Source organism: Chrysemys picta, chromosome 7, assembly GCF_011386835.1.
Source record: "Chrysemys picta bellii isolate R12L10 chromosome 7, ASM1138683v2, whole genome shotgun sequence".
NCBI lineage: Eukaryota > Metazoa > Chordata > Testudines > Emydidae > Chrysemys > Chrysemys picta.
Genome location: NC_088797.1, coordinates 94,369,581 through 94,393,298, shown reverse-complemented (window position 1 = coordinate 94,393,298; position 23,718 = coordinate 94,369,581). Strand labels below are relative to the sequence as shown.

Genomic DNA, 23,718 nt, shown 5'->3' with positions numbered 1-23,718 from the left:
AGCTCAGAAAGCTCAGGGCAAAGCAAGCATGTCACAACCAGATACAAATCATTTGCAAAGAGAGGGGTTCAGTTGTGGAGCAAGCTTCACAGAAGACCAGAAGAGGTCAGGCTAATCCAGAGTTTGACTGCTTTTAGCACACACTGCAAAGCCTCTTTAACAAGATCTTCCACCATGCCATATTTAGGGGTGAGAGGTGAAAGGGGAAAAACCACACACAAATGTCTATCCTAAAACAGAGCTGACTACCAGGCAGGGCGAAGAACAGAAGTCTCAGTCTACTAGGAACCTTTCCATGAAGACCTGACGTACCTGGGAAGTACTTAGATATTACAGTGATAGATGCTGTGGAAAACTAAGGCAGATAGAGGCTGGGTCCAGTTGGAAAGGTGGATTTCCACCTTCATTGATTTCCAGTGCGGGAAACTTATTTCTTGACTTATGGAACTGTGAAATATCAGACTTTAAAGATATGATGCCTTTACAGCTTAAAAAAAAAAGTTTTCATTGGGCTAGGGTAATATTTTGGAGAGGGGGAGGAAACATGCAATAACTTTTTTAAAATAGGGGTGACTGTTTGAAGCTGCTCATTGGTTTGGAATATTACAATAAATCCTTAGGAACTGGATTAGTGGGACGACAATCTAATGATAATTGATGATAAACTGTATAGGATATCTTTTGTAAATACCAGAGGAAGCAAAGTTGCACCTGTTAGAAGATACTCAAAGCCCAGCTGTGACATCATCTAGAACTTTCACAAGAGAAGAAAAGTGGTCAGTCAGTTAAATACTTTTAGCTCCAGACACCATCATTTATCTTCTTGCCATAGTAAGTCAGAATTTCCAGCCGATATGAACTTTCCAACAGGATTGCAATGGGGAGAGCTAGGTGGGTATATTGTCTTTCCCTTGTAAAAGACCAATCCTTATGACATAGTGAAAAAGTAAACAGAAGGTCATTTTTATTTATGTAATTATTAGGAATACATTAATACTAAACATATATAGTTCAGTTTCAAACTCCAGTTAAGTATGTTATGGAAGACAAAGGTTATATAATTTTTGTGTTATGCCAGTCTTTAATTGCTATGGGTAACAATTAATGCTGCTGTTACTGTTCTTGCAGATAGTTAGCATGTATATTTTGTTTGATTTTTAGCTTCTACGAGGACCTTTTGGCCCATGGTGTGTTGAAGCCATTGACTGCCCCTGTGGAAGGAATGGTGATGGAAGAAGGATCTCACAATTTTGTGACGCCTCAGGGAATCTCTTCAATTGTCAAGCATTATTTAACAGAGTCAGGTAGTCTTTAGACATCTTTTGCAATTAACAACTCTTTGATAATGATCCTTACTTTGATCAACAAGGAGTGGCTCAAGCTCCCACCCACCTCTTGAAACTACTGTCACTTGAAAGCGATAGGAAGTTTTCCTTTGTAGCCAGGCTCAGTATACCCTCTAGAAAAGGGTCTGAATGCAGTGACACTGCACTGCTCCCATGCCTTTTGGCCAAGGAAGTTTGGTAGCTGAGCGTAGGATTTGTTCATGTGAGACCTCGCATGATGGATTAGAAAGCATGCCTCAGAGATGGACTCCAGGAACTCAATTTGTTTAGCTTAACTGAGTGAAGATTAAGGGGTGACTTGATCAGTATAAGGACCTACATGGGGGACAAGTATTTGACAATGGGTTATTTATAACAAGAGCCAGCAGCTAGAAGTTGAAGCTAGACAAATTCAGATGGGAAACAAAGTAGCGAAGGTAACTAACCATTGGAACAGTGTCCAAGGTTTTGGTGGATTCTCTTATCACTGATCCAATTTTGACTTCAAAATTGCATGTTTTTTCTAAAAGATATGGTCTAGTTCAAACAGGGCTTATTTGGAGGGAGTTCTGTGGCCTGGGTTATGCAGACTAGATTATCACAGTTGTCCCTTCTGGCCTTAGAATCTATAAATCTGTCATGGAACACTATCATTTTGAATTGATATGGCTTGATACACTCTATTTGAAGCTGAAAAAGAATCTAGTCTTTTTCATAAAAATGTTTCATGCTGACATCTTGAAGTTGTTTAAATGGGTAACATGTCTAATTTGCAAAAATGTAAAAACCAAGGTCCTAGTCTTCTAAGCATTTGCTCACAAATAACTTCAGCTGAGTGAGCAATCCTGTTAACGTCAATGGGACTGCTGGCATGTGTATATTTATGCATATATTTAGGTGTTTGCAGGATCAGAGGCCAAAGTTATATTTGCACTCTCTGCTTTATAGTCCAGATCCTTTAGGATAATGATAATTTTGCCATTTAATTCTGCAGGACTAGGATCATACCTTGAGTGAATAGAGGTTTGGGGGAAATTTGAGTCACATAAATCTTGACTAACTGCATCTGACCAGAATTTGGCATTTTTAAACTAATATATAGTATTGGTTTAAACAGTGTTCATTTGATGATCCATCAACTGACTGGGAAGCATGGTGCTGAAAGGAAAGATTTATTAACCGTTACACAACATGTTCCTGTGATATAAAGCTGTACTATATTTAGAATTGTTTACAAAAGACTAAGGAGCAGATAACCAAGTGACAGATCAATGCTGCTATGACAGTTTCTGTTCTTCTTTGAAAAGCAGTGGAATTTGAGTGTTTTGTTACAGTATTTAGTGTTTATTCTACCTCTCCATGTTGAGATAGTTATTAATATTAACAACACTTTTGTATTTTTTCAACTGTTGATGTTGCAAATCTATTCTTGTGATTATAATTCATTAAGAATTTATGCCCCAGTCCTGCTAACACTTAGGCATGTATTTTAATCATGTGAGTAGTTCCACTGATGGAAATGGGACAGATTAGGTGCTTAAAGTTAAGCACATGCTTAACATGTTTGCAGGATCAGGACCTTAGTTTTGATTACTAATGGAAGTTATTCTGATATTATGCATGTTCTCTACTGTCTGATACAGAATTGTATGTATTAAACTATTCTTTTTTGAAGCAGGTGCAGATGTCTTCTATGAACACCATGTAACACAGATCTACCTCAGAGGAGGGAAATGGGAGGTCTGCAAGAAAACAGGATCCCCAGAACAGTTTGACATAGTTGTTCTCACAATACCTGTTCCACAGATTCTTCAACTTCAAGGTGACATTGTGAACAGTAAGTCTTCCTTCAATAAGTATTTAACACAGAATAATAATTTATAGTATGCTATAGCAAAGAACCTCTGAGTTTGTGACCAGTTCTCATTTGCAGAAAGGAGGAAATATTTTGTGGATGCTGTAAATCAAGTAGGTGTGCATTGTCCAATAAACATAAGATATTACTTGTATAAAACAATCTGAACTGAAATCCAATTTTCAGAAGAGAAAAATTGTTTTTTTATGGAAAATGAGAATTCTGATCTGTAATTTTTATATTCATAGTAAAAACAGGGCCAGATCTGTAATAACTAGAATTTTTTGTTTGGCCTGGGGGGGAAGGGGAGATTATTAGATCCCAAAATATAAATAGGCCCTCAGCAGTCCCTCAAGTGGCTGTTTACTGGCTTACTGCCTCCTTCAAGGCCTCTGGTTACAGGAGTAAATGAGCAGGCCTTCTAACTAATTGAGAAGCTTGTTGGGGAGAGCAATGAATACAATTTTAGTAACATCTGCAGTTTCAGGAAAAATTTATGCTGCAATTAAACAACTGCAGATGGCCCATGTCAGCTGACTCAGGCTAGGGCTATAGGGCTGTTTCATTGCAGGGTAGACATTCAGGTTCTGGGATCCTGCAAGCCCAAGACAGCTGACACCGGCTAGCCGTGGATGTTTAATTGCAGTGAAGACATACCCTCAGAGACTTGAAATCACAACCAATGGTGGCCTATTGATTGACCAGGACTAGCCACTGAGTCCTCAGTTGACTCCCTGTTCACTATTCTATGCTGATCTTTAATGTACATAGCTGATGAGGACCAGGCTACCTTAGAGTCTCCCTCTCCTTTCACTGCCTACAGAACAGTGAATATCAGAGACATAAGCTACCTGTCTCCAGGGTGAAACAGTAGGAGCAAAGGGTGCAGTTACTGTTAGGCTGTGGAATACAGCAGGGCAGAAATTTTTGGCAAATAGTAAATTTCCTGGGGGGCAGGAACCTTTTGCTGGTTTCATGTGTTGAATTCAATGAATAGCTTCAGCTGGAAAAAAAAAATCTGAAAACAAGAATTTCAGAAATGTTGAAACTGATCATTTAAAAACATGCATTTCTAAATGAGAAAGTCAAATCAATTCAACATTTGCAAAACCCCCAAAACCTGTTTCAGTAAGTAAACAGAACAACAACAACAACAACAAAAAAGTCAGTTTAGGTTTGAAGCCAACAACTATTTTTTGGTTTGGCCACCAAACCGAAATAAATCAACTATTTGCTCAGCTCTACTGTGCAATACCCTGTCAGAGAATATTAGCATGAGCTCTAGTCTGACTGTTTTCATAGTCCTACATAAAGCTTATCCACAATAACAGAAGCTAATGAACAAAGAGGAGAGGAATATAAGGAAAGAGTGAAGGACAAAATCTCAAGTATAAGCACCATGTCTAGAATAACAAAAGTAGAGTCGTTGTCTGATGACTGGAGGTAAAGGAAAAGATTTTCATTCCAGTCTAATTCCAAGTGCCATTCCTTTGCTATGGGACGAATAGTGCCTTAGTGACTATGGAAGAGTCTACTCACCATAAGAGTGTCCCTCGTAGCCAGGTGACATAAAAGCCTCTTCTTTGGTACCCCCTGCCAACAGCCACTCCAATACCGTAACAGAATGCCTCTTCCTTTGACTTGGCACTCCGGGCAGGTCACTTTTAATCCTAGCCCTTCTAGAGTAAACCAAGTCCAACACACCAATAGTCTGGCTGCATTGAACCAGAACTTTAGCACATTTTGGGATTTGTGGGCCATACAGCCCTTGGCTCCAGCAACTTCACACCACACCGTAGGGTGTGTCATTAGGGAACTCAGGCCCACCGTCTACTTTGGGTTCCAGCTCAGGGATCCTGTATGAAGCAAATAAGGTCTGTTTGCTCAGATCCTCTGCTGTATCCCTGGTCTGCTTTTTACTAGTCCTATCTCATTAGTCTCTTCTTCAGATCCCCAAAAAGGGGAACCAAACTAGTTATGATGTTCAAAAGGTCCAAGACCAGGCCTAGCTGCCCCAAAGAGGCATTGATCTTAGTCAGGCCTTCCTTCACAAGCCTAACTCAAGAAGTGCATTCCCTCTGCCAGTCACATTTTACTGAGCTGAGCCTTTCCTCTTTATCTCCTTCCTCCAGGCTTGATGCCTTACACAGGTGTAATGGGGTGGGGCTGATTGGGCTCACAGGCTCTCATTATTAACCCTTTTTGGTCAGTGTGAGGTCTGTGTACCCCATCTTAGTGCCCTTCTCTGCCATTCATGACTTTATATACTTTCTCATAATTCCTCTTACCATACATAATTCCCATTTACCATACTAAATAATCCCATTCTCCTTAACTCTCCTTATTTGGAAGAGATCACTTCTTATTGTTAACATAAACAACATCATACTTCTAATAATTTTTGTAGCCCACCTGTAGATCTCTTGTTTTATTAAATACAGTTGTTTTGTTTGAATATTTAGGTTTGAATGTGGTTTTTTTTTAATACAAGGGTATACTGATGGTAGTTAAAACAACAACAAAAAACCTGGCTAAGACTAATCACTAACCTAACCATGGACTTTAGGAGTTTACTGAAAAGAGTACAGTGATATTTTAATAATTTGGAGTAGATCAGTTAGAGGAAGAAGGACTTTGTCTATATAATAATATCACTATAGAGAAATACAATAAAGTGACTCTTTGTCTAGAGAGAAAGGAAAGGTGAGATATCAAAAATTTGGAGTAAATTGGTTGGGAGGCCAAAATTCCCAAGAGAATGCTCCATGTCATGGTATTTTCTGCGTAATTAAGAAGAAAGAGTTGTGGAAAGTGTGTGTGAAGATTGTCAGTCATCTGTAGTGGATGAACTGATATATGGCCAAAAACAGTTCTGCTGTCAAACTGCTGGCTGTATTTGGAAACAGTGTTTTCACAATAAGTCAAGTTATTTTTTTTTAACTGAAGGAATATCTCAGGTGGAGAGAAAAATAAGGGGAGCAGAAAGGGTGTGTAAGATAAACATGAACATCGCTAGTATATATTTATCAGGACTAGGCATGCAATCCAATACTGGTTTAACATTGGGTTTGAAGAGTGCTGGGTGATGAACCAGGGTTCATGGGCATTAAGTAGCATATAAGTGATAACTGCTATCTACTGGTTATAGTTGAAATGGTTTTTCAAAGTAAATTGAGCTGGTGTTCAATTTTACATGGACAGAATATCTGGTAAAAGAATATAAAAATAAAGAATCAAAGTCCATTTTCTGTACTAACACACAAGTCGTTTATGTAGACTCGTCTAACTGGATAGGACACTATACTCATATCTCTTAGTTGGATGAGTTGTAAATGTCCAATTCACAGTTTTTTGAGTATAAGTGAATGTGTGTTTGGGGTGGTTTCAACAATATGTTTAGTGACCTCAGCGTGACCTTGGTTTTCTGTCTAATCAGCAGAAGAAGGCACTTTGTACTTGTCCTTGCAGCAATTAGTTGAGCCAAACCAATGTCAGGGCAGCTATGGCTGCACCAAATCTGCCTGAGTAGCCGAAGAAAAGTAAAATCTAGCACCATCAACTGAAGCTGTCAGCTGGTTTGCTCTTGCAATGCTTATACTGCAGCAGCAGCAAATGTGCAGCTATAGGTGTCCTTGAGAGAGGCAGAAGTGAATGGAGGCCCACCTCACTCAAGGTTAGCAGTCTCTTTTGAGGCCACCTACTGGTTCACCGGCCATAACAATTAGTTTAGCTGTGGTGGTATGTGTGGCGGCATTGTGCTGAATTACCCATTTTTCCCTGCACAACTGTACGAATGAGGTGGGTTTTTTTGTTTTTGTTTTTTGGGGTGGGATGGGGTAGCAAGAGACATTATTTTGTCTTTGTCATTGAAGTGTAGTATCTGTTTGTTTAAAAAAGAAGAGAAAAAAATCTGAAAAAAACATATCAGTGCTCATAAAGCATATCAGATAGACACCGTAGGACACTGAAGATCCCTATTTATGTATAAAGCCATGCACCTCAACCCTATTTTGAAAGGATTACCATCTCTAGGTTTGGAAAGTGATCACTAACCAGGAACACAATTTTGTCAGGCCTTGATAAGTGGAATCTACTTTACCTTAGCAGACCATTTCACTTGCTCCTAAAGTATTGAGACTTCTGTCTGGCTGAGCTTCAGGTGGTTTTTTGTTGTTCTTATCATTGGTCTCTAAAGCCAGGATTACATTAGGATGTCTTCTGGCGCAGCAAGGTGTAGGGGTGACAGGGTGTGATCCCTGACTGACATAGCTGTGGTGGAAGAAGCCTAAAGTACAGCTTCACCTGTACCAGCAAAGCTGTACTTTTATGGGTATAACTTGTTCCACTTGTGGGGGGTGGTTTTGCTATACTTGAACAAAACAGCTTTGCCAGAATAGCTGCGTCCATAGTAGGAGTGCTGTTCTGGTATTGCACTGCACTCCGATTCTAATGCACTCCTAGTGTAGACATGGCTTAATCCTCTTTATCTTTGCAGGATTAACTTTATTAGAGAGAACTCTGTAAGGGGTTTTGTCTTCCCCTTTTCCTTGCTCCTTTTTAGAGCATTGTGTTGACTTATAAGTTAAACTTGTTTCATTGCCCACCTAACCCAGTGTTAAGCCAATAGGTAATTCCTCACTAATAGCTAATTTAAACCAACATTGCTCATTTCCTATCTCATGTATTCTCCTAGGACTTGTAACATTCATATTCTTCATTGTTCTACTGTTAGTCTTTCTAGTGTTTTATATACAGATGGGTGAAGAGACAGTATAGGGATGCTGAATTTAAGGGAAATTTTCAAAGGCACAAATGGGGGGTAGGTTCGCAACTCCCATTGACTTACAATGGGAGTTGGGCATCTGAAAGCATTTTGTGCCTTTGACAGTAAACCTCTTAATCAGTTGTGTGACTGGAAGTTCCAATTGGATTTTAAATTATGGGTGTGTCTGGTGACTTCATCGTCAAGGTTGTGTTGTATTTAAAACAGGACTAAAATCCCTAATTCACACTTCTCTGAACTTAGTCTCCACATTTGGTTCAATAATTCTTAATAGTACAAATGAATTTTCCAGTATGTTTTGTTTTTTTCAACAATCAATACACCTCTGCCCCGATATAACACTGTCCTCGGGAGCCAAAAAATCTTGCCGCATTATAGGTGAAACCACATTATATTGAACTTGCTTTGATCTGCTGGAGCGCAGAGCCCCGCCCCCCCGGAGCGCTGCTTTACTGCATTATATCTGAATTTGTGTTATATCGGGTCGCGTTACATCGGGGTAGAGGTGTATTTATTATTTCTAGTAACGCAGTGCCTAGGAGCTCTGGTCCAGGATCAGTACCCCATTGTGCTAAGTGATGTACAAACAGAACAAAAGACAGTCGCTGCCCCAAAGACATTGCAGTCTAAGTATCTGTTATTAGAACTGAGATTGCATGTTTTGCACAGAGTGGGGGCATGTGTGTGTCAGCAGTGGTTGTGGAAGAGGTAACAGAGGAAGTGAAATCATAGTTGTGAATTGCAAGAGAAGAGCTTAGGATGAACCTAGTGTGTTGCTGAGATATTTAGGGCTATGCTGGTGGTGTATGTACCCAAGTATTAACTGGTTTCAGTGAGGCTTTTTGTTTTAGTAGATTTAAGTTGTATAATTGTATAAGTGCGAGGCAGATGTTTTGAAGAAAAGGAATGGTTTAGAACTAAGGCTTGAGATGCCCTTAGTTTAATTGCTCACATCTCAGGACTTTGATACACCACAAGTCAGAAACTGAAGCAAAGAGACAAAGAGAAGGCTCAGTGGCATTGTAACGTTGTTACCATGATAAATATAGAACTACTTAAAGAAGAAATGTGTGATAACTGCAATGAGGGAAGGGGAGGTGTGGCATTAAAGGGAAATAAGTTACCTGTCCTCAAATCCACAGAGAGCCCTAATCATGCTGTTAGCCCCCACATTCAGCAATACATTCCTTTGCCTTCTGATGTATCATCATCCATCTTTTGACAAACTCTTAATGAAATTAAAATATATAGGCTCTAGACTGACTGCCCAGCTGCTGGCCTTTCACCAGGTGTAGTGTTCTCCCTCTCTGCTGTCACTCTGGCCTAGAGGTCCTCAGTTAGGTCCTCCCTGCACTGTGCTAGCAATGGTTTTCCTTTCTTGGCCAGAATGAACCAGGATTTTGTTCTGAAAACCTTTGCTCACAAACAGTGAGGCTCTAGCATTGCTGCAAGAATTCCTATCCATGCCAACTGTGTAAATTATGCTAGACCCAACTGTGTTTAAACATGTTTGTGGCTATCACCCTACTGAATGGCTTTTGATAAGATATTGTTTGTACAAACCTGTAGGTGAGGATTGTGAAATGAAAGTGGTGCTAGAGACCTTGGAGGTTTAGATCTGTTAGTGTGTGCCAGTGTTTACATCAAAAGTTAAGAAGCTATTAAAGTGTTCATTGATCTTGAAGGCAGCAAATTGCTAATCAGATGTATCTGACAAGTCATTCCTTTCAGCACTAATCTGACTTGTTCCTTCTGTCTCCTTTAATATGGAAATTCTCTGTTCTTACTGTACTTTTTCCCCAGCTTAGAATAACTAACTGCCTGAATATTGTACTTTAATTCCTTATTCCATATTATTTCTGACTGAAAACCACTAAACATATACACCTCTATCTCGATATAACTTGAACTGATATAACGTGGTAAAGCAGTGCTCCGGGAGGGCGGGGCTGCGCACTCCAGTGGATCAAAGCAAGTTCAATATAACGCGGTTTTCAACATTTTCACAGTTGTTTGTTTCTCTCAGGCTCCAACATCTATGTTTAGGTACCTGAATAAAAGTGGCCAGATTTTATTCAACATGACTAACACCTGCTGCTCCCAGTAACTTTGTTAGGGTTTGTGGATGCTCAGGACTTCTGTTAATCAGCCTTAATTTAAGTGCCTAAATATCAATTAAGAAGCCTAACTTTAGGCTTTGAAATGTTGACCTGTTTCCTTAGAGATAATTTTAGAGTTTAATTTGCAAGTTTGACAGATTAATAAAATCAGGCTGATCAATTAGAAAAGGGCCAGGAACTTCTCTTTTATGGGCTGACCCATTTGTTTATTTCCCCTCTCCCCTCCCCCCCCAACAGAAGTGAGGTGTCTGTCAGTTGGCCAGCTTGAAGCTCTTTGTTTTAAAACAATGTACATTTACTTACCAAATTTTCAGATTAAAACATCAGACTATACAACAGTGAGAGACATTTGAAAAAAAAAAAAGTTTAATTTGCCTGGGCAAAGGTTTTCATCTGAAAAACTTAAAGTTTAACAAAGTGAACTAATGAACCACGCTAAAGAGCTGTAAGACCTCTATTACACTGGCACATATTCTCTCTTTCTGGCCTCTGCCCTCTCAGTTGATATTTAATAACAATTCCAGGGATAGACTAAAGTGAGAATTTAGACCCCTTTGTGTGCATTTGGGGGGGGGGCATGCAAAGGAAGGAGATGGCCATAAATTAGCTGCTTCTTGGCTTCCATTCCAGAACTATTATTTGTGATGGTTGGTGTTATGGCTGTCTGCTCCAGAGTTGCTCCTCTTTTGGGGCCTGCTTCAAAGGTCATTCTAGACAATTAGCACTATTTCTATTTAGCTGTGTCCTTTCAGTGAGGCATTTTGTCATCTTTTCTTCCTTGAAGAGTCCAGAAGGAGAGGGTACGGAAGGGTATGTAACTGAACTTCTGTACTTGTTTTGTTGTAGTAGCTGAGGAAAAAAGGAATAATCAACACTAATGGATCCCATAAGATGTTGATCTCTATTATATTTTTAATAGTGTGAATGGAAAAGAAGTTCTTATGTAACCAATTATATTGATTTCTCTTGAAATTATCCTTCAGTGTCTTTGCTTTAGCTGGTATTCACAAATAAATTCTATGAATACAGTGTTTCCTTTCAGCTAGAGTGGAGTTACCAAAACAGTGACTAAAAATAGACTAATTTTTCTCGTTGAAAAGCCTTTGGCAGTTGAAGAGTTAGAAACTTTCTGAACCTGGAAGTATTCTGAATTCAGTACCGGAATTGTCTTGTGGCACATTAGGAAATTCTGTTTAGTTTGTTGCAACATCTTTAAAAGAACAGTAGGTGGCAGTGGTTAAATCTTTGTGACAGCTAAATCTGTAGGCCTAAACAATTTCAAGTAGGTTTGTGCATAGATTTTAACTGTAGCCTGTGATTGTATTTGGGCTTTGTATCTTTCATTAGCAATTCCTGAAATTCTGCAGAACAATATAAGGAAAATAATTGGCACTTTTCTGATTTTTACAAGGTCTCTCATAAGTGCAGAAAAATAAAAATAAAAATCAACAGGAATTGTAAATTAAAGGATTCAACTCTACAAAACATACATTATTTAATGAATATTTTAGAGATGCTAAGCAGCTGGAATCACTATTGAAATCAATATTTTTTGAAGAATTATAGATATGAGTATACATTTGTGAGTGGGATTATCAAGCAACTACTCTTATTTTTTGTATTTACAAATTTGATAAGCTTTTGTCTTTCAAGTCTGTTTTAGAGAATAAGCAATTTTTACATTGTAAATCTGAAACATTTAGTAAATGATTAATGCAACAAATTAGGGTAAGTTTCATTTGTTAAAATATTAAAGGAGTCATTTTGCTCCAAGGCAGAAGTTACACTTTTGAATTGAGTAATCTATTTTTTTTATTTTTATTTCCCCTTACATATTGATTTTTCACATGCTATATGAATATAATTAGTATAATTCAGCAAGGAGACATGGCAATATAAATCATAAGAGCAAAGATCATGTCTTTTCACCAGTCCCCAAGTCTGTCTAACATTATTGCATATATTTTTATAGAAAAATAGAATGTTTATATTTGATCATATTCCAGGAAGGCACAGCAGGGCTTGTCCAAACTTAAATTAAGAATCAGGTTCACTCACATTACATAACATGACTGAAGTGTACTGTAGGCAGGGACAATACTGTAGTTTCAGCTGTTTGTCAAGCACTGAGTGTTATGATATAATACCATTTGTGCTTTTTTAAAACTACATGCAAACATTTAAAGGTTATTAGCTTTAATGTGACAAATTTGATATCAATATGGCATTTTCAAAACATGAAATGTAAATGAATATTTCAGATAGAAGCATTCTGATAATAAATGTTTGATGTTTTGAGAATAAGCCACTTGAACTGATGTCACCAGAACCACATTTAGACTCTAATAGGGGTGACAAACATTTAGAGAGGGCCAAATTCCAATTTTAAGTGTGGTTGGTAGGCCAGGGTATAAATATAGATCTCTCAATTCAGAGCAAGACCCCTAGTGATGCCAAAGGGAGTTTTGCATGAAGATCAGGATTAACAGAATGTGTCTCTTGGTAATAATTAAAAGGTTAGTTATATTTTTTATTATCTGCTGAGTACCTAATTGTCATATTCAGCATTGCTCAGTGGGATAACAGGCTTTTCTTTAGGAACACTGATATTTCTGCCCTTTGTTTCTTTTACTTCCCATCCTTCTTTCTCTGTTTCTCTCCCTCTCCTTTTCTTTGTGTGTCACCTTTGTTCTTCCCTCTGCATTTCCTTTGCTGTAGCAACTCCTAATTTCCATCCTCTTCCCTGTTCTATTTGCTAAGATAGTCAGCAGTGAAGTACTTAATGTTGACATTTAGATGAATTTTAAAACTGACTTGCAGATTAGGTTAAGAGGGGGCAGTGGAGTTCACAACTCAGAGTAGTTGTTTCAGGCTCTCTGGGAGGGGTTTACCTTTGTTTCACATTTAGTTTTCTTCACCACCATGAGAGCTAGAAAGTTACTGCTTGTTGTGTTTAATAACTTAAATTCTGAACATTTGGAACATAATCATACAGGACACATACATCCAACAAGTAGGATGTATTTGGCTGGCAGACTGTTTGACCCTTCTGGATTTTTTTTTTTAAATGTCTGCTTACCTAGTATGCTTATTTTGGACCTGCTCCTATAGCTATTAATTAAGCACGTGAGAAGTCCTGTCAAAGTCATATGAGTAGTCACATTGACTTCAATGGGACTTTTCATATGAGTAAGGGCTAGAGGATCAAGCCAGCTGTGGGAGTGTATGTGTATACAAAATATCAGGAGAATAAAACAGGATACATGCAGGAAATTGGGTCCAGTTTGTATTTAGACCTAATACCAAATACTGCCTACCCTTGTCAGCTGAAAAACGGAGTCCCTGTCCTGATAGTTCAGAGTTTTTAGCCAGACTGAAACATTACAAGTAAAACACAAAGCTGGAAAATATAATAGTGTCTCACATGTACATATTTGGCTATATGGAGAAGTACAAGACTAGAGGCTTATTTGTGGGGGTTTCAAAGGGATCGATTCTCTCTCTGGTCCTTTTCAGCATCTACATACAACCACTAGCTGAACTGGTCAACCAAGACGGAGTCAAGTGCCACACAGAGCTCTACCTGTCCTTCATTACCTACAGACCACACCACTCCCACCCAGATGGCCCAGTGTTTGGATGAGATCAGATCATGGATGAAATACAGCTGGCTGAATCTGAGGAAACCCAAGGTGATGTTGGTGGGCAGAGGAAAGTATTTTGAGCTGTTTGCAGCCATGGTGCAGTCTCCTTTGCTTGAAGGTTCATGTCCACCATTAGCTAATTCAGTCCATACTCTTGGATTCCTCCCTCTAGGAGTACTTCTGGATTCCTCACTGATGCTGAGCTCTCACATTGCAATGGCCACAAGTAATGCTTTCTGCCATCTCCGGTTGACTAGAAGACTTCATCCCATCCTGTTGGACGAAGACCTGTCCCCAGTTATTCATGCCTTCATCATCTCTCAGCTGGATTGTTGCAATGCCATGTACTTGAGCAAGAAATTTTCTGCATTCAGGTATCTCTACCTAGCATAAAATGCTGCAGCAGCACATCTCCTGAGCAACACAGGCTGCTGTGACCACATCACATCTATCCTCTGCTGTCTACACTGGCCTCCCATACAATTTTGAACTAAGTTGAAGATAACGACTATCTTGAAAGCACTCTGGGACCTGGGTCCAGGATACCCAAAAGACCATCTAAAGCGCCAGGACAAAGACTGTGGTTAACAACTAAGCTCCTTTGGCATGAAGGAACTCTCAATGATAGGAGTGAAGTTCATCAGTGCAGGAGACAGAACCTTCTCCAGGTGTGGTCCGAGACTGTGGAATGAACTCCCCCAGGAACGATAGACCATCACAAACCTCATCACTTGCCACCCCAAGTGCAAGGCATATTTCTTTCATTTGCCTTTTCTAACAGAAGTACACAACAATATATTTAATAATAATACATAATAAACTACCAAAACAAGTCCACACAGATTTTTGTACCAGTTTAACTAAATCAGTTTAAAAATCACATCTGGCATTAACATGGTGCAACTTTTCTGTTTAGACAAGCACATCTTGCTTGGGGCCATTTTGGCAACCCAGAATTGCTGAAGCATAGACATGCTCCAGCCACACTCTACATTAAGTGCTGTGAAGGTTGGTGGAACAGAGTTTCTCCATGACCTGGGGATGCCCTTGATGCAGGATAACTCCCAGCTGGCCAGATCCATCTGTTTTTAAAGCCCCTTTGTGCTGTTGGAGTAGCAAAAAGGGGCCCTGTCAGAACAGAGACTGTGTTCAGGCCTGCTAAGCTTGGGTTCCATTTTTTCAGGTGATGTAGAAGATGATTTATTGGCAGACAATATCTGTATTCAAATATAGTATTTAAACATAGAAATATTAGCCTCAGTAGAGCAAAGCATACCAAATAAATGCTTTCAATTTTGCTCATCTCACTACTAAACAGATACATTTCCATTATCCCAGCAGTCTGTTCCCCCTTTCCCTTCCAAAAACAAACAATCTTTCTATACATCAGGTTTTGATTGATGCAGATGGGCCTTAGAGGCTTAACATTGGATTTAACATGTGTACCTTCCCAAAAAACGTAAAGCTGAATAATTCTGAAATTTGCTCCCTCTTGGGACAAATGTTTAGTGAGCAATATGCTTTCCATATAGCCTAGAAGGCTTGGAAGCAGTGATGGGTCTTTGTTTTACAGTAACTTCTAGATCATGGTGCTAAACTTGACCTTTCAGCCTCTGGATGCAGAAGTACCTTAATGTCTGACCTCAGAAATACCAATAATCTACATTTTAGCCTCCTTCCTACACCCCGTCCCCCATTGATAAAATTTGTCTTTACTAATTTTATATTATACCTTTTTGCTGAAGAATTGTAAAACTTCCTTGAAAAATGTTTTTCCCCACACAACTGAAGTATGTGCAGTTGACCATAGGATGAGTTGTGGGATTTTTTTTTATGTTGTGTTTTTTTAGACTTAGGCTGAAATAAAATGTAAGCTTAACTACATTCCTATGGTGAAATCACATTAATTCTATTGCTTTTAAAAGGATAGATTTGAAAACTTGCTTTAAAATTCTGATTCAGATTCACAAACACTGATCAAATTACTTTTAAAGATTTTACCAGCAATATCAGACAAGGGTCAAACATTTTATTTTATATGGCATGTATATGTTAAACTGGACCTTTAACTCAAACAGTTCTTGGTTAAAATTTTATATCCATCATTAAAAAGAAGTTAACTATACACAATGCTGTAACTGAAGTTTTCCTTGTATAGCTCATCTTCCATCACTATCCACTTTCCGAGAATAATTGTGTAAACTAAGAAAGGGAATTTGGGGTAAAGAAAGAAGGCAACATTTGCTTTAGATCTACAGTGAAATCCTGGCTCTATTGATGTCAAATGCAAAACTCCCATTGACTTCAGTAGGGACCGGGTTTCACTACGTATCATAACTTCTAAGAGTATATGGAATGTTAATCTTATTAAAATACAGGAATAACTCTCTCAAAGAATGGGTCTGAGGATACGCTCTGCAACACCTGTTCCAGTGCTACCAGATGGTATGGTGATACGTGGGCACATAAGAAATTACATAGCTAGACAGACACTAAGGCTAAAACAGGAAGCTAGAGACCTTCAGTATTTGCAAACGTGCTGCACTATCCATGGCTTTTTATATTAAGATGTTTAAAATTAATCAAGATAATGGAAAGCAGATTTGACATAAGTTTGCAAGGCAATATGGCAGCATAAAATGTCCCTGCAATTTACAGAGATGTCATATCCCAGAGTAAGGTTGTCATACGGGAGTTGGGATGCACCGGGCATATTACTTTTGTTTGGATGCTTCATTGTAAGAAGAAGAGTGACACCCTTGGTTCCAATTATTAATGTTTTACAAATGAGTTGACTGCCTCAATAACTTGCATGTTGATTAGGAGAACTTTAGCTCTTATCAGCTAGAAGAAATACCTATAATTATTGTAAAAATGCCAGAGTGAGGTTTGGTTTAATGTAGAAGAAGCTAAATTACTTGTTTGTATTTTTGAACATTGTTAAAAGTTAGGAATAAAACATACTTATTCTCTGAATGAGAACTAAAACCAAAATCGGTAAAGATTAACAAACAGGAAGGTATTCAAAGAACAGAATTAAGTGATCAGAAGAATTGATATTTAAGGAAAGACTTTAAAAAAATAGAAGTATTGAAAGCATCAATGACCTGATCCTGTTCTGACTGAAATGAATGGCTGAATTCCCATAGAAATCAACAGGAACACAATCAGGTCACGCAGAAGAAAATAAGTTATTTGGTTGCTATTAGGAGTAAGGGATTCACTGGAGGTAGGACAAGAACTAATTGGCTTAATCCACAGCAAGGGAGATTTAGGTTAGATAGTAGGAAAACCTTCTAACTAGAAGGATAGTTAAGCTCTGGAATAGGCTTCCAAGGAAGGTTGTGCAATTCTTATCATTGGAGAGTATTAAGAATAGGTTAGACAATGATAGAGACATTATTTTACAGAAATCACTTTAAGCACTGGGGGTCCTAAGGATTTTTACCTCTTTATTCTGTTGAACCGCAGTTTTTTTCTTGACTCTCCCCTTTTGAGATTGATGATCACAGCACCCTTCCTTTTGGTCACATATTCCTTTTTCACAGGAAGTAGCTTGGGAGGAGCAGAAGTGTGGCATAAGATTCATAAAACGGAAGCATAGTAAATTGATACTACGCAGACTGTTTTGTGTGGAAACCATGTTGTAGCAAACTACAGAGAGCACGGCTGAGAAAACTCTTTTGCAAGCTCCACAATTTATGGCTATCTTGTTGGGATGATGAATAGCACTCAGCTCTTATGCATGTGCCTGGACATGTTATAGCATGCTAGGACATTGGAAACTATGTAACAAGCATTTCCAGGCAACTTACCCAGGCCACATATCAAAACCATTTTAAAATTCCTCCCAAATCCTCTCTCAGGTTAAATATATATCACTAAGATGCACATGGCTACAAACTACAAGATACATGGTAATTTGGGTTTCTCTCTCATTTACCCCCATGCATCGGCAGATCATAAGTGCTGTTGTTTTGCTTTTGAGGGGCATTGGGATGATACCAATATTTTGTTGTAATTTGGTGTGGCGCCATGCCATGCCATGTATCAGATATTGTAGTATGTGGATTAGCTTTGAGATTTCTGAGGCTGAGTTGTAGCAGCTGTCTATGCTTTCCTTTACTCTGTGCAGCATACACCCATGGAAGCATATGGGGTTTTTAAAGCTGCTTATCATCATTTCATGAGGTCAAGTTTTTGCTGCTTATGATTTCATTTTATGTACATTAGAACCTTAGAGTTACAAACACCAAAGTTACGAACTGACCAGTCAACCACATACCTCATTTGGAACAGGAAGTACACAGTCAGGCAGCAGAAATGACAAAAAAAAAAAAAGAGCCAATACAGTACAGTACTGTGTCAAACATAAGCTATTAAAAAGCGGGGGCAGGGAGTTTAACAAAATTTGACAAGCTAAGGAAATTGTTTCTGTACTTATTTCATTTAAATTAAGATGGTTAAAAGCAGCATTTTTCTTCTGCATAGTAAAGTTTCAAAGCTGTATTAAGTTAATGACTTCAGTTGTAAACTTTTGAAAGAACAACCATAATGTTTTGTTCAGAGTTATGAACAACTCCCATTACTGAGGTGTTCGGAACTCTGAACTTCTACTGTAGTGAGCAGCTACCACATGTACCCTCAGGAAGAACATACCAAAGAGTAACTTTGTCTTTTGAGCAGCAATATTTGTTACAGCGTATTGACAGGAGGTGATGCTTGTTTCCATTCTGTCTGGTTCCTCTCATACTCTCATCTATTGGCAGGTCAGCAGCAAAGTATAAGTTTTAAGAATTCCTATGTCTGTAATGCTCTGACTCCTCCCAGACCTCTGTTCCAGTGCAGTATTTGTGGATTTCCTGATTCCAAGTATAGAGAGACACCGAGAACCAGATTTTCAGTCTAGGCACACAATTAAATGCCCAAAGTGTGTGTACAGTTTCAGGCCTAATTTGCACACACAGTTATTCAAATTGCCTATGAAAATTGGATAATTTTGTACACAGATGGCTACTTGAGTGTGATTACCTGATTAATATGCACAGTGACACTTGTATATGCAATGTGCATAAACAGTTGCATACCTAATCTCTTTGGAAAAATCTGGTTGGAGAGAGGTCACAGAAAGAGAGGCGTTACAAAATGAAGAATAAATACAAGGATGATAGGAGAGAGATCCCCAATATGTGATATTGTTGAGGCAATATGAAATCATTCACTAACTTCATGAGTTAAGTCTATTTTTTCCTCCTTAAAATAGATCTCTCAATCTGTGCTTTCCATTAATGGCTATATTTTACCTTGGACATATAGATATTTGAGATGGGGGCACACAACAGTGAATTCTCTGCTAGTATACTCACTTCACATTGCTATTTACATCTCTGGGTTAATTCTAGAGTGCCACTGAACTGTGGGGATACCGATCTTGGGAGCCCACACTACAAGAAGTACTGCTCATTGGGATCATCATTCGATACAAAACTTTTTGCATGCTATCAGTTAAAGAATAAAGAAATACTCTGGGGAAAGGATTTTTGGTTTTATCTGTCTTTTATGTTAACAGCAAGTGGTGTCATCTGAGCATAGCACTGGGAGGAAGAAACTCCTGAGTTGTAATTGTGGTTCTCACATAATCTTCTGTGGCTTTAGGGAAGGCACTTAACCTTTTTGCCTCAGCTTCTCAGTTGTTAAAAATGGGGATCATACCTACAACACAGGTATGCTATGAGAATAAATTGGTAGGACTTGATTATGAATGGACTAAAATTTCTGATTCTAATACTCTTCACCTCTCAGAATCATGTCCACCTCTCCATTTGTACAGTGCTAGGTAACTGAGAAGTATTAAGTAGTATACTATGACTGTAAAGAATACCTAACTCTGATATAGTGCTTTCCATCACTAGATCTCAAAAGTACTTCACAATGTTAAATATATTTGTTCTTACAAAATCTGTGAGGCTATATATAATTTGTTTTATTTTAGACTTATAATGTGAACTGACGTACTATAGTAATACACCCTGTAGAGGAGCAGACCCACCCCTGCGGCACCTCCTGCTGGTCATCCAGGGAATTAGCTCACCAGCCTCTGGAGCGCCCTCTGCAGGCCAGTGATCCGCCTTGTCCTCTGGCACCCATGTCCCTCCCAGGACCCAGTGCCCCTATTACTGGGATGCTGCCCCCCCAGCAGTACCCCACAGATCTGGGTCTCCCCTCCCTGGGGAAACCCCACCCACTATCCCCACCTTGCCTCAGCACTAGGCCACTGCCAGTCACCAACTAGCCCCCACTCCCTGGGGAAGACTGCAGTATAGGCCACTCATCACTGGCAAGGGTGGTTTGGACCTGCTGCCTTGGACTAGCCCTGGGCTGCCCTCTGCAACCCCCAGTACCCCTTAGCCTTCCACTAGGCCACAGCCTGGCACTATCCAGGCTGGAGCTCCCCAGCTCCTCAGCCTTTCCCCAGCTCTGCTCCACTACAGGTACCCAGTCTAGCTCCCTGCAGCCAAGTCCTTCTCCCTCTGAAAGTAGAGAGAGACTGCTGAGCTCCTGGCTCCCAGCCTTTTTATACAGGCCAGCAGAAGCCTGATTGGGGCGTGGCACAGCTGTGGCTACTTCCCCAATCAGCCCAGTAGCTTTTCCCTTTGCCCCAGCCCTCTGCCAGGGCTGTTTTAAACCCCTCAGGCAGGAGCAGGGTAACCACCCCGCTACACACCCCTTTCAGTATTGCCTACAATACACAGTGAACCGGTTTATCATTCCAATGCAGTCTTGCGGGCTCCTCAGCTTCTCTCCCTGACACCAACTAACTCACTTTCTTAATATAACTTTACCTTTGCTGCAGTAGCTGTGCTGTTCAAACAATACATGACAAAATTAGATTATATTGTATAAGGGCTTTGATTTATGGGGGAAAAAGTGACTTTTTTTTTAACTGATTTTTAAACTTGTCTTTTGAGTTGGGCATTGCAGAGGCAGATCTAACAGAAGGTAGAGTTGTGAAATGCAAGGAATTGTAGGGGTGATATATAGGTATATAGCCTGCACACACACAAAAAATCCACCCGAGGCCAGGGAATCTCCAGTGTTTGCTCAGAGAAGAGATCACCACATGTCCAGTACTGGAAATTACACATCCTTATTGAAAGAATTACTGGCACTTCTCGGCTGGTGCATTCCAGACCACCAAATAAAGTCATGACAGAGAACTGAGACATTTTAGCTTTCTTTTACGTCCTCCACATTAGTCTCTTTCCCTCGTTATCAAAGCATTTTTTAAAAGTAGAAAATAAGGAAAGAAAATATGGTTTCATTTAAAGGAAAGCTGATTTGTTACTCAACTGGCATTAAAGTGACGACTATTGTCACATGTCAGCAGCATGTTTTACAAACTATTTTATAAAAAAGTTTAGTAGTAATTCTGAGGAAGATTATGCTCCACATTAGTTAAATTTTTAATTTAAATGTAAAGTTGTGGAATTTTTCCATCCAAGTTAAATGAAATTGGTATTAACTCACATGGGTTGTTTTTAGTATACAAAGGACTCAATATCTGGTATACAGTGCCAAGGAATGGGCACCTCATAAGCCCTTAAACGGGTCAGCCAACTTAAAAAAGACAAACAACAGAAGGACCAGTACAAATGAGTATTTTACACCAATTCACTACTGTTAAACTCAGGAAGTTGGAGAGGAAAATGGTTTGTATAATAAATGTGAGCATGACGTGCTGTGCAGTTACTCTGGACATTGCTAGAGAAATTATTTTATTATTTAGCAATATAAACCATTTTTTTCACCACACCCCCACGAACATGATGCCGCTCAGTATATTCTCTCATGAAATATACCAAGAATGGGAGGAGCAAGCATTTCTTCTAGCAGCATAAAACTTTATTTAAAACTTTTCACAATAAAATGTCTAATTTATAAACAGGTGCTGACTTGTGTACCTATGCTTCCACACATACCAACCACTTATCTGTAGAGGACTACTCGGGCCTAATTTTAAAGGCCCATCCCAAACTTGACCTGGGCACATCCAACCTGAACCCATCTTTTTCAGACCCGGTCCAGACTTAACATTTCCCCCTGAACTGTATCATTGCCCCCATCTCATCCTTGGCACTAGGTCTGGTGGGGATTTCCTGTTTTTTATGCCTGCAATCCACCTCTGGCCGCTTTCTGCCCATGTGGTGGCAGCTGCATTTCCTGCTCCTGCCAGCTGTTTTTGCTTCACTGCGCAAGAGGTGCCACTGCTGCTCAAACCCCACAAGTAGGAGGTGGTGATCAGAGATGATCTGACCCAACCCAAGGTCAAGAGGGTCGGCTTGTTTTCGGACCTGACTCAAACCCAACCGTTGGAATAAAGTCCCATCAGGTTCAGGTTGGGTTTCAAGACTGTGCGCGCACACACACACCCCTCAGGTCTCCAGTTTGTGCGTGCATGTGATTGTATAGGTGTTTTTATAGGCACATGCAAAAAAAGTTCACTTGCACCTATGCACTCATAAGAATGAAAGTAGACATGGATTTGGGGCCTCATTTTCTGTATGGTCCATATGTTTTTGTTCACTCAGATGACAAACAATTTTAAATAAGATATTTTAAAATTATTTTTTCACCTGAAATTCTGTGTCTTTGTGCTAGAAAATAATTTCTCATGGCTTCCCTTATGCAGAATATTATTGTACTCTATCAGTAGCCTCATTGGGACTACTTGGGAAGTAAAGTGCTACCTACCATGAGAAAGGGTATCTGAATCTGGTCTAGAGAGAGATACTGAAATACTGATCTAGAGTGAAATACTGAAATAAAATGTGCTGTTTTCTGCTCAACCTCATAAGCGTCTAAGAATTTCCTGCAGTCTCCTTGCCTGACTGTATCCAAGCAATTCATCTAATCCCAACATACTTCTAAAACTACTTTTAAATCCTGTTTTGATTCTAGGGTCCTACAACTCCCACCCCGGGCCAGTTCCAGAATTTATGTGTATGGCTAAAAGAAGGAATTGTTTAATACAAACATTTCAAATATGGTTGCAGAGTCTTCTCTGAGATCAATACATGCATTTTGCTAACATTGTCCATGCTGATTGCAGTGCAAATCATACACTATCAGTTATGTTGATAATCAGTAGTGAAGGCATACACCCCATGTGTCAGAAAATTCTCTATTTTCATACTTAAATAGCGATACCAAAAAAAACCCTATGTATCATGAAAATTCCAACATGTTTGATCTTGGGCAAGTCACTTAACATCTCTGTATGTACTCCTCTGTAGAGTGGATTTAATACTTGCAGTCTCTCAGCAGACATGGTGAGACTTATGGCCTGATCTGTTCCCGTTGAAATCAATCACAAAACTCACATTAGCAAAACTGATAGGAAAAAATAAATTCCATTTACTAATGTATGAATACCTACTTAATTTTTTAAAAATGCATGTCATTTACTCAATTCTTGATCTTTTATGATTTATTATGACAGGTCATGCTTACATTCTTTGTGTGTTTTTTTCCATGTATATGATTAGTCAATACCATGGACCAAGTTTTCCATGGCTCCCATCTACAATCCATGGAATTTTGGCCTTATACCTCAGAATAGAACTGGCTACTTTCTGTGCAATATGTACTTTGAACCATACATAAAAGATACTTGGTAGAATTTCTAAGCTAAGACAAAAGCCTTTGTTTTGCTGAGTCACATCCTTGAAGAATAGATAGCTATCAGAAACTTTGGATTTTGTGTCCAACTCCCATTTACTTTGAATTGAAGTTCTTCCTTACATGTGCTTACTTTTTTTTTTTTTTTTTTTTTTAAGAAAAAAGAGAACTGTATGATTTAGCATATACAGCCTTGCACATTTTCTCTGAGCCCTATTATCTCAGTTCTCCCTTTTCTTTTGCAGTAATATTGTTAACCATCTGCAGCTTGCAGGGTTGCTCTACATTTCTTAAGAATATTCTGAGAAAAGGG

General features: G+C 39.1%; 2 protein-coding genes and 1 long non-coding RNA gene across 10 annotated transcripts in view; 2 read left to right on the top strand and 1 right to left on the bottom strand.

Moving 5' to 3' along the window:
* Positions 1 to 4,842, bottom strand: part of LOC101935814 (lysosomal acid lipase/cholesteryl ester hydrolase) — a 52,099-nt gene extending 47,257 nt beyond the window's left edge. The window contains exon 1 of the mRNA XM_065553515.1: positions 4,720 to 4,842. The gene's annotated coding sequence lies outside the window, so the exon portion shown is untranslated. The remainder of the gene's footprint in view (positions 1 to 4,719) is intronic.
* RNLS (renalase, FAD dependent amine oxidase) overlaps positions 1 to 23,718 on the top strand; it is a 141,226-nt gene that overhangs the window by 4,152 nt on the left and 113,356 nt on the right. For 5 of the 7 annotated variants that reach the window (XM_024107271.3, XM_042856844.2, XM_005292502.4 and 2 more), the window contains exons 3-4: positions 1,162 to 1,304; positions 3,001 to 3,162. In XM_024107271.3, the coding sequence (XP_023963039.1) occupies positions 1,162 to 1,304; positions 3,001 to 3,162 (305 nt within the window). The remainder of the gene's footprint in view (positions 1 to 1,161; positions 1,305 to 3,000; positions 3,163 to 23,718) is intronic. The other 2 variants (XM_065553517.1, XM_005292500.4) reach the window with 1 other exon arrangement.
* Positions 5,310 to 23,548, top strand: LOC122174341 (uncharacterized). Of its 2 annotated transcripts, none has more exons than XR_006176028.2 (2): positions 5,310 to 10,893; positions 13,600 to 23,548. It is a non-coding gene; the product is annotated as an uncharacterized LOC122174341 (long non-coding RNA). The 2 variants fall into 2 exon arrangements; XR_010589501.1 differs by lacking the exon at positions 5,310 to 10,893 and adding an exon at positions 10,900 to 12,599.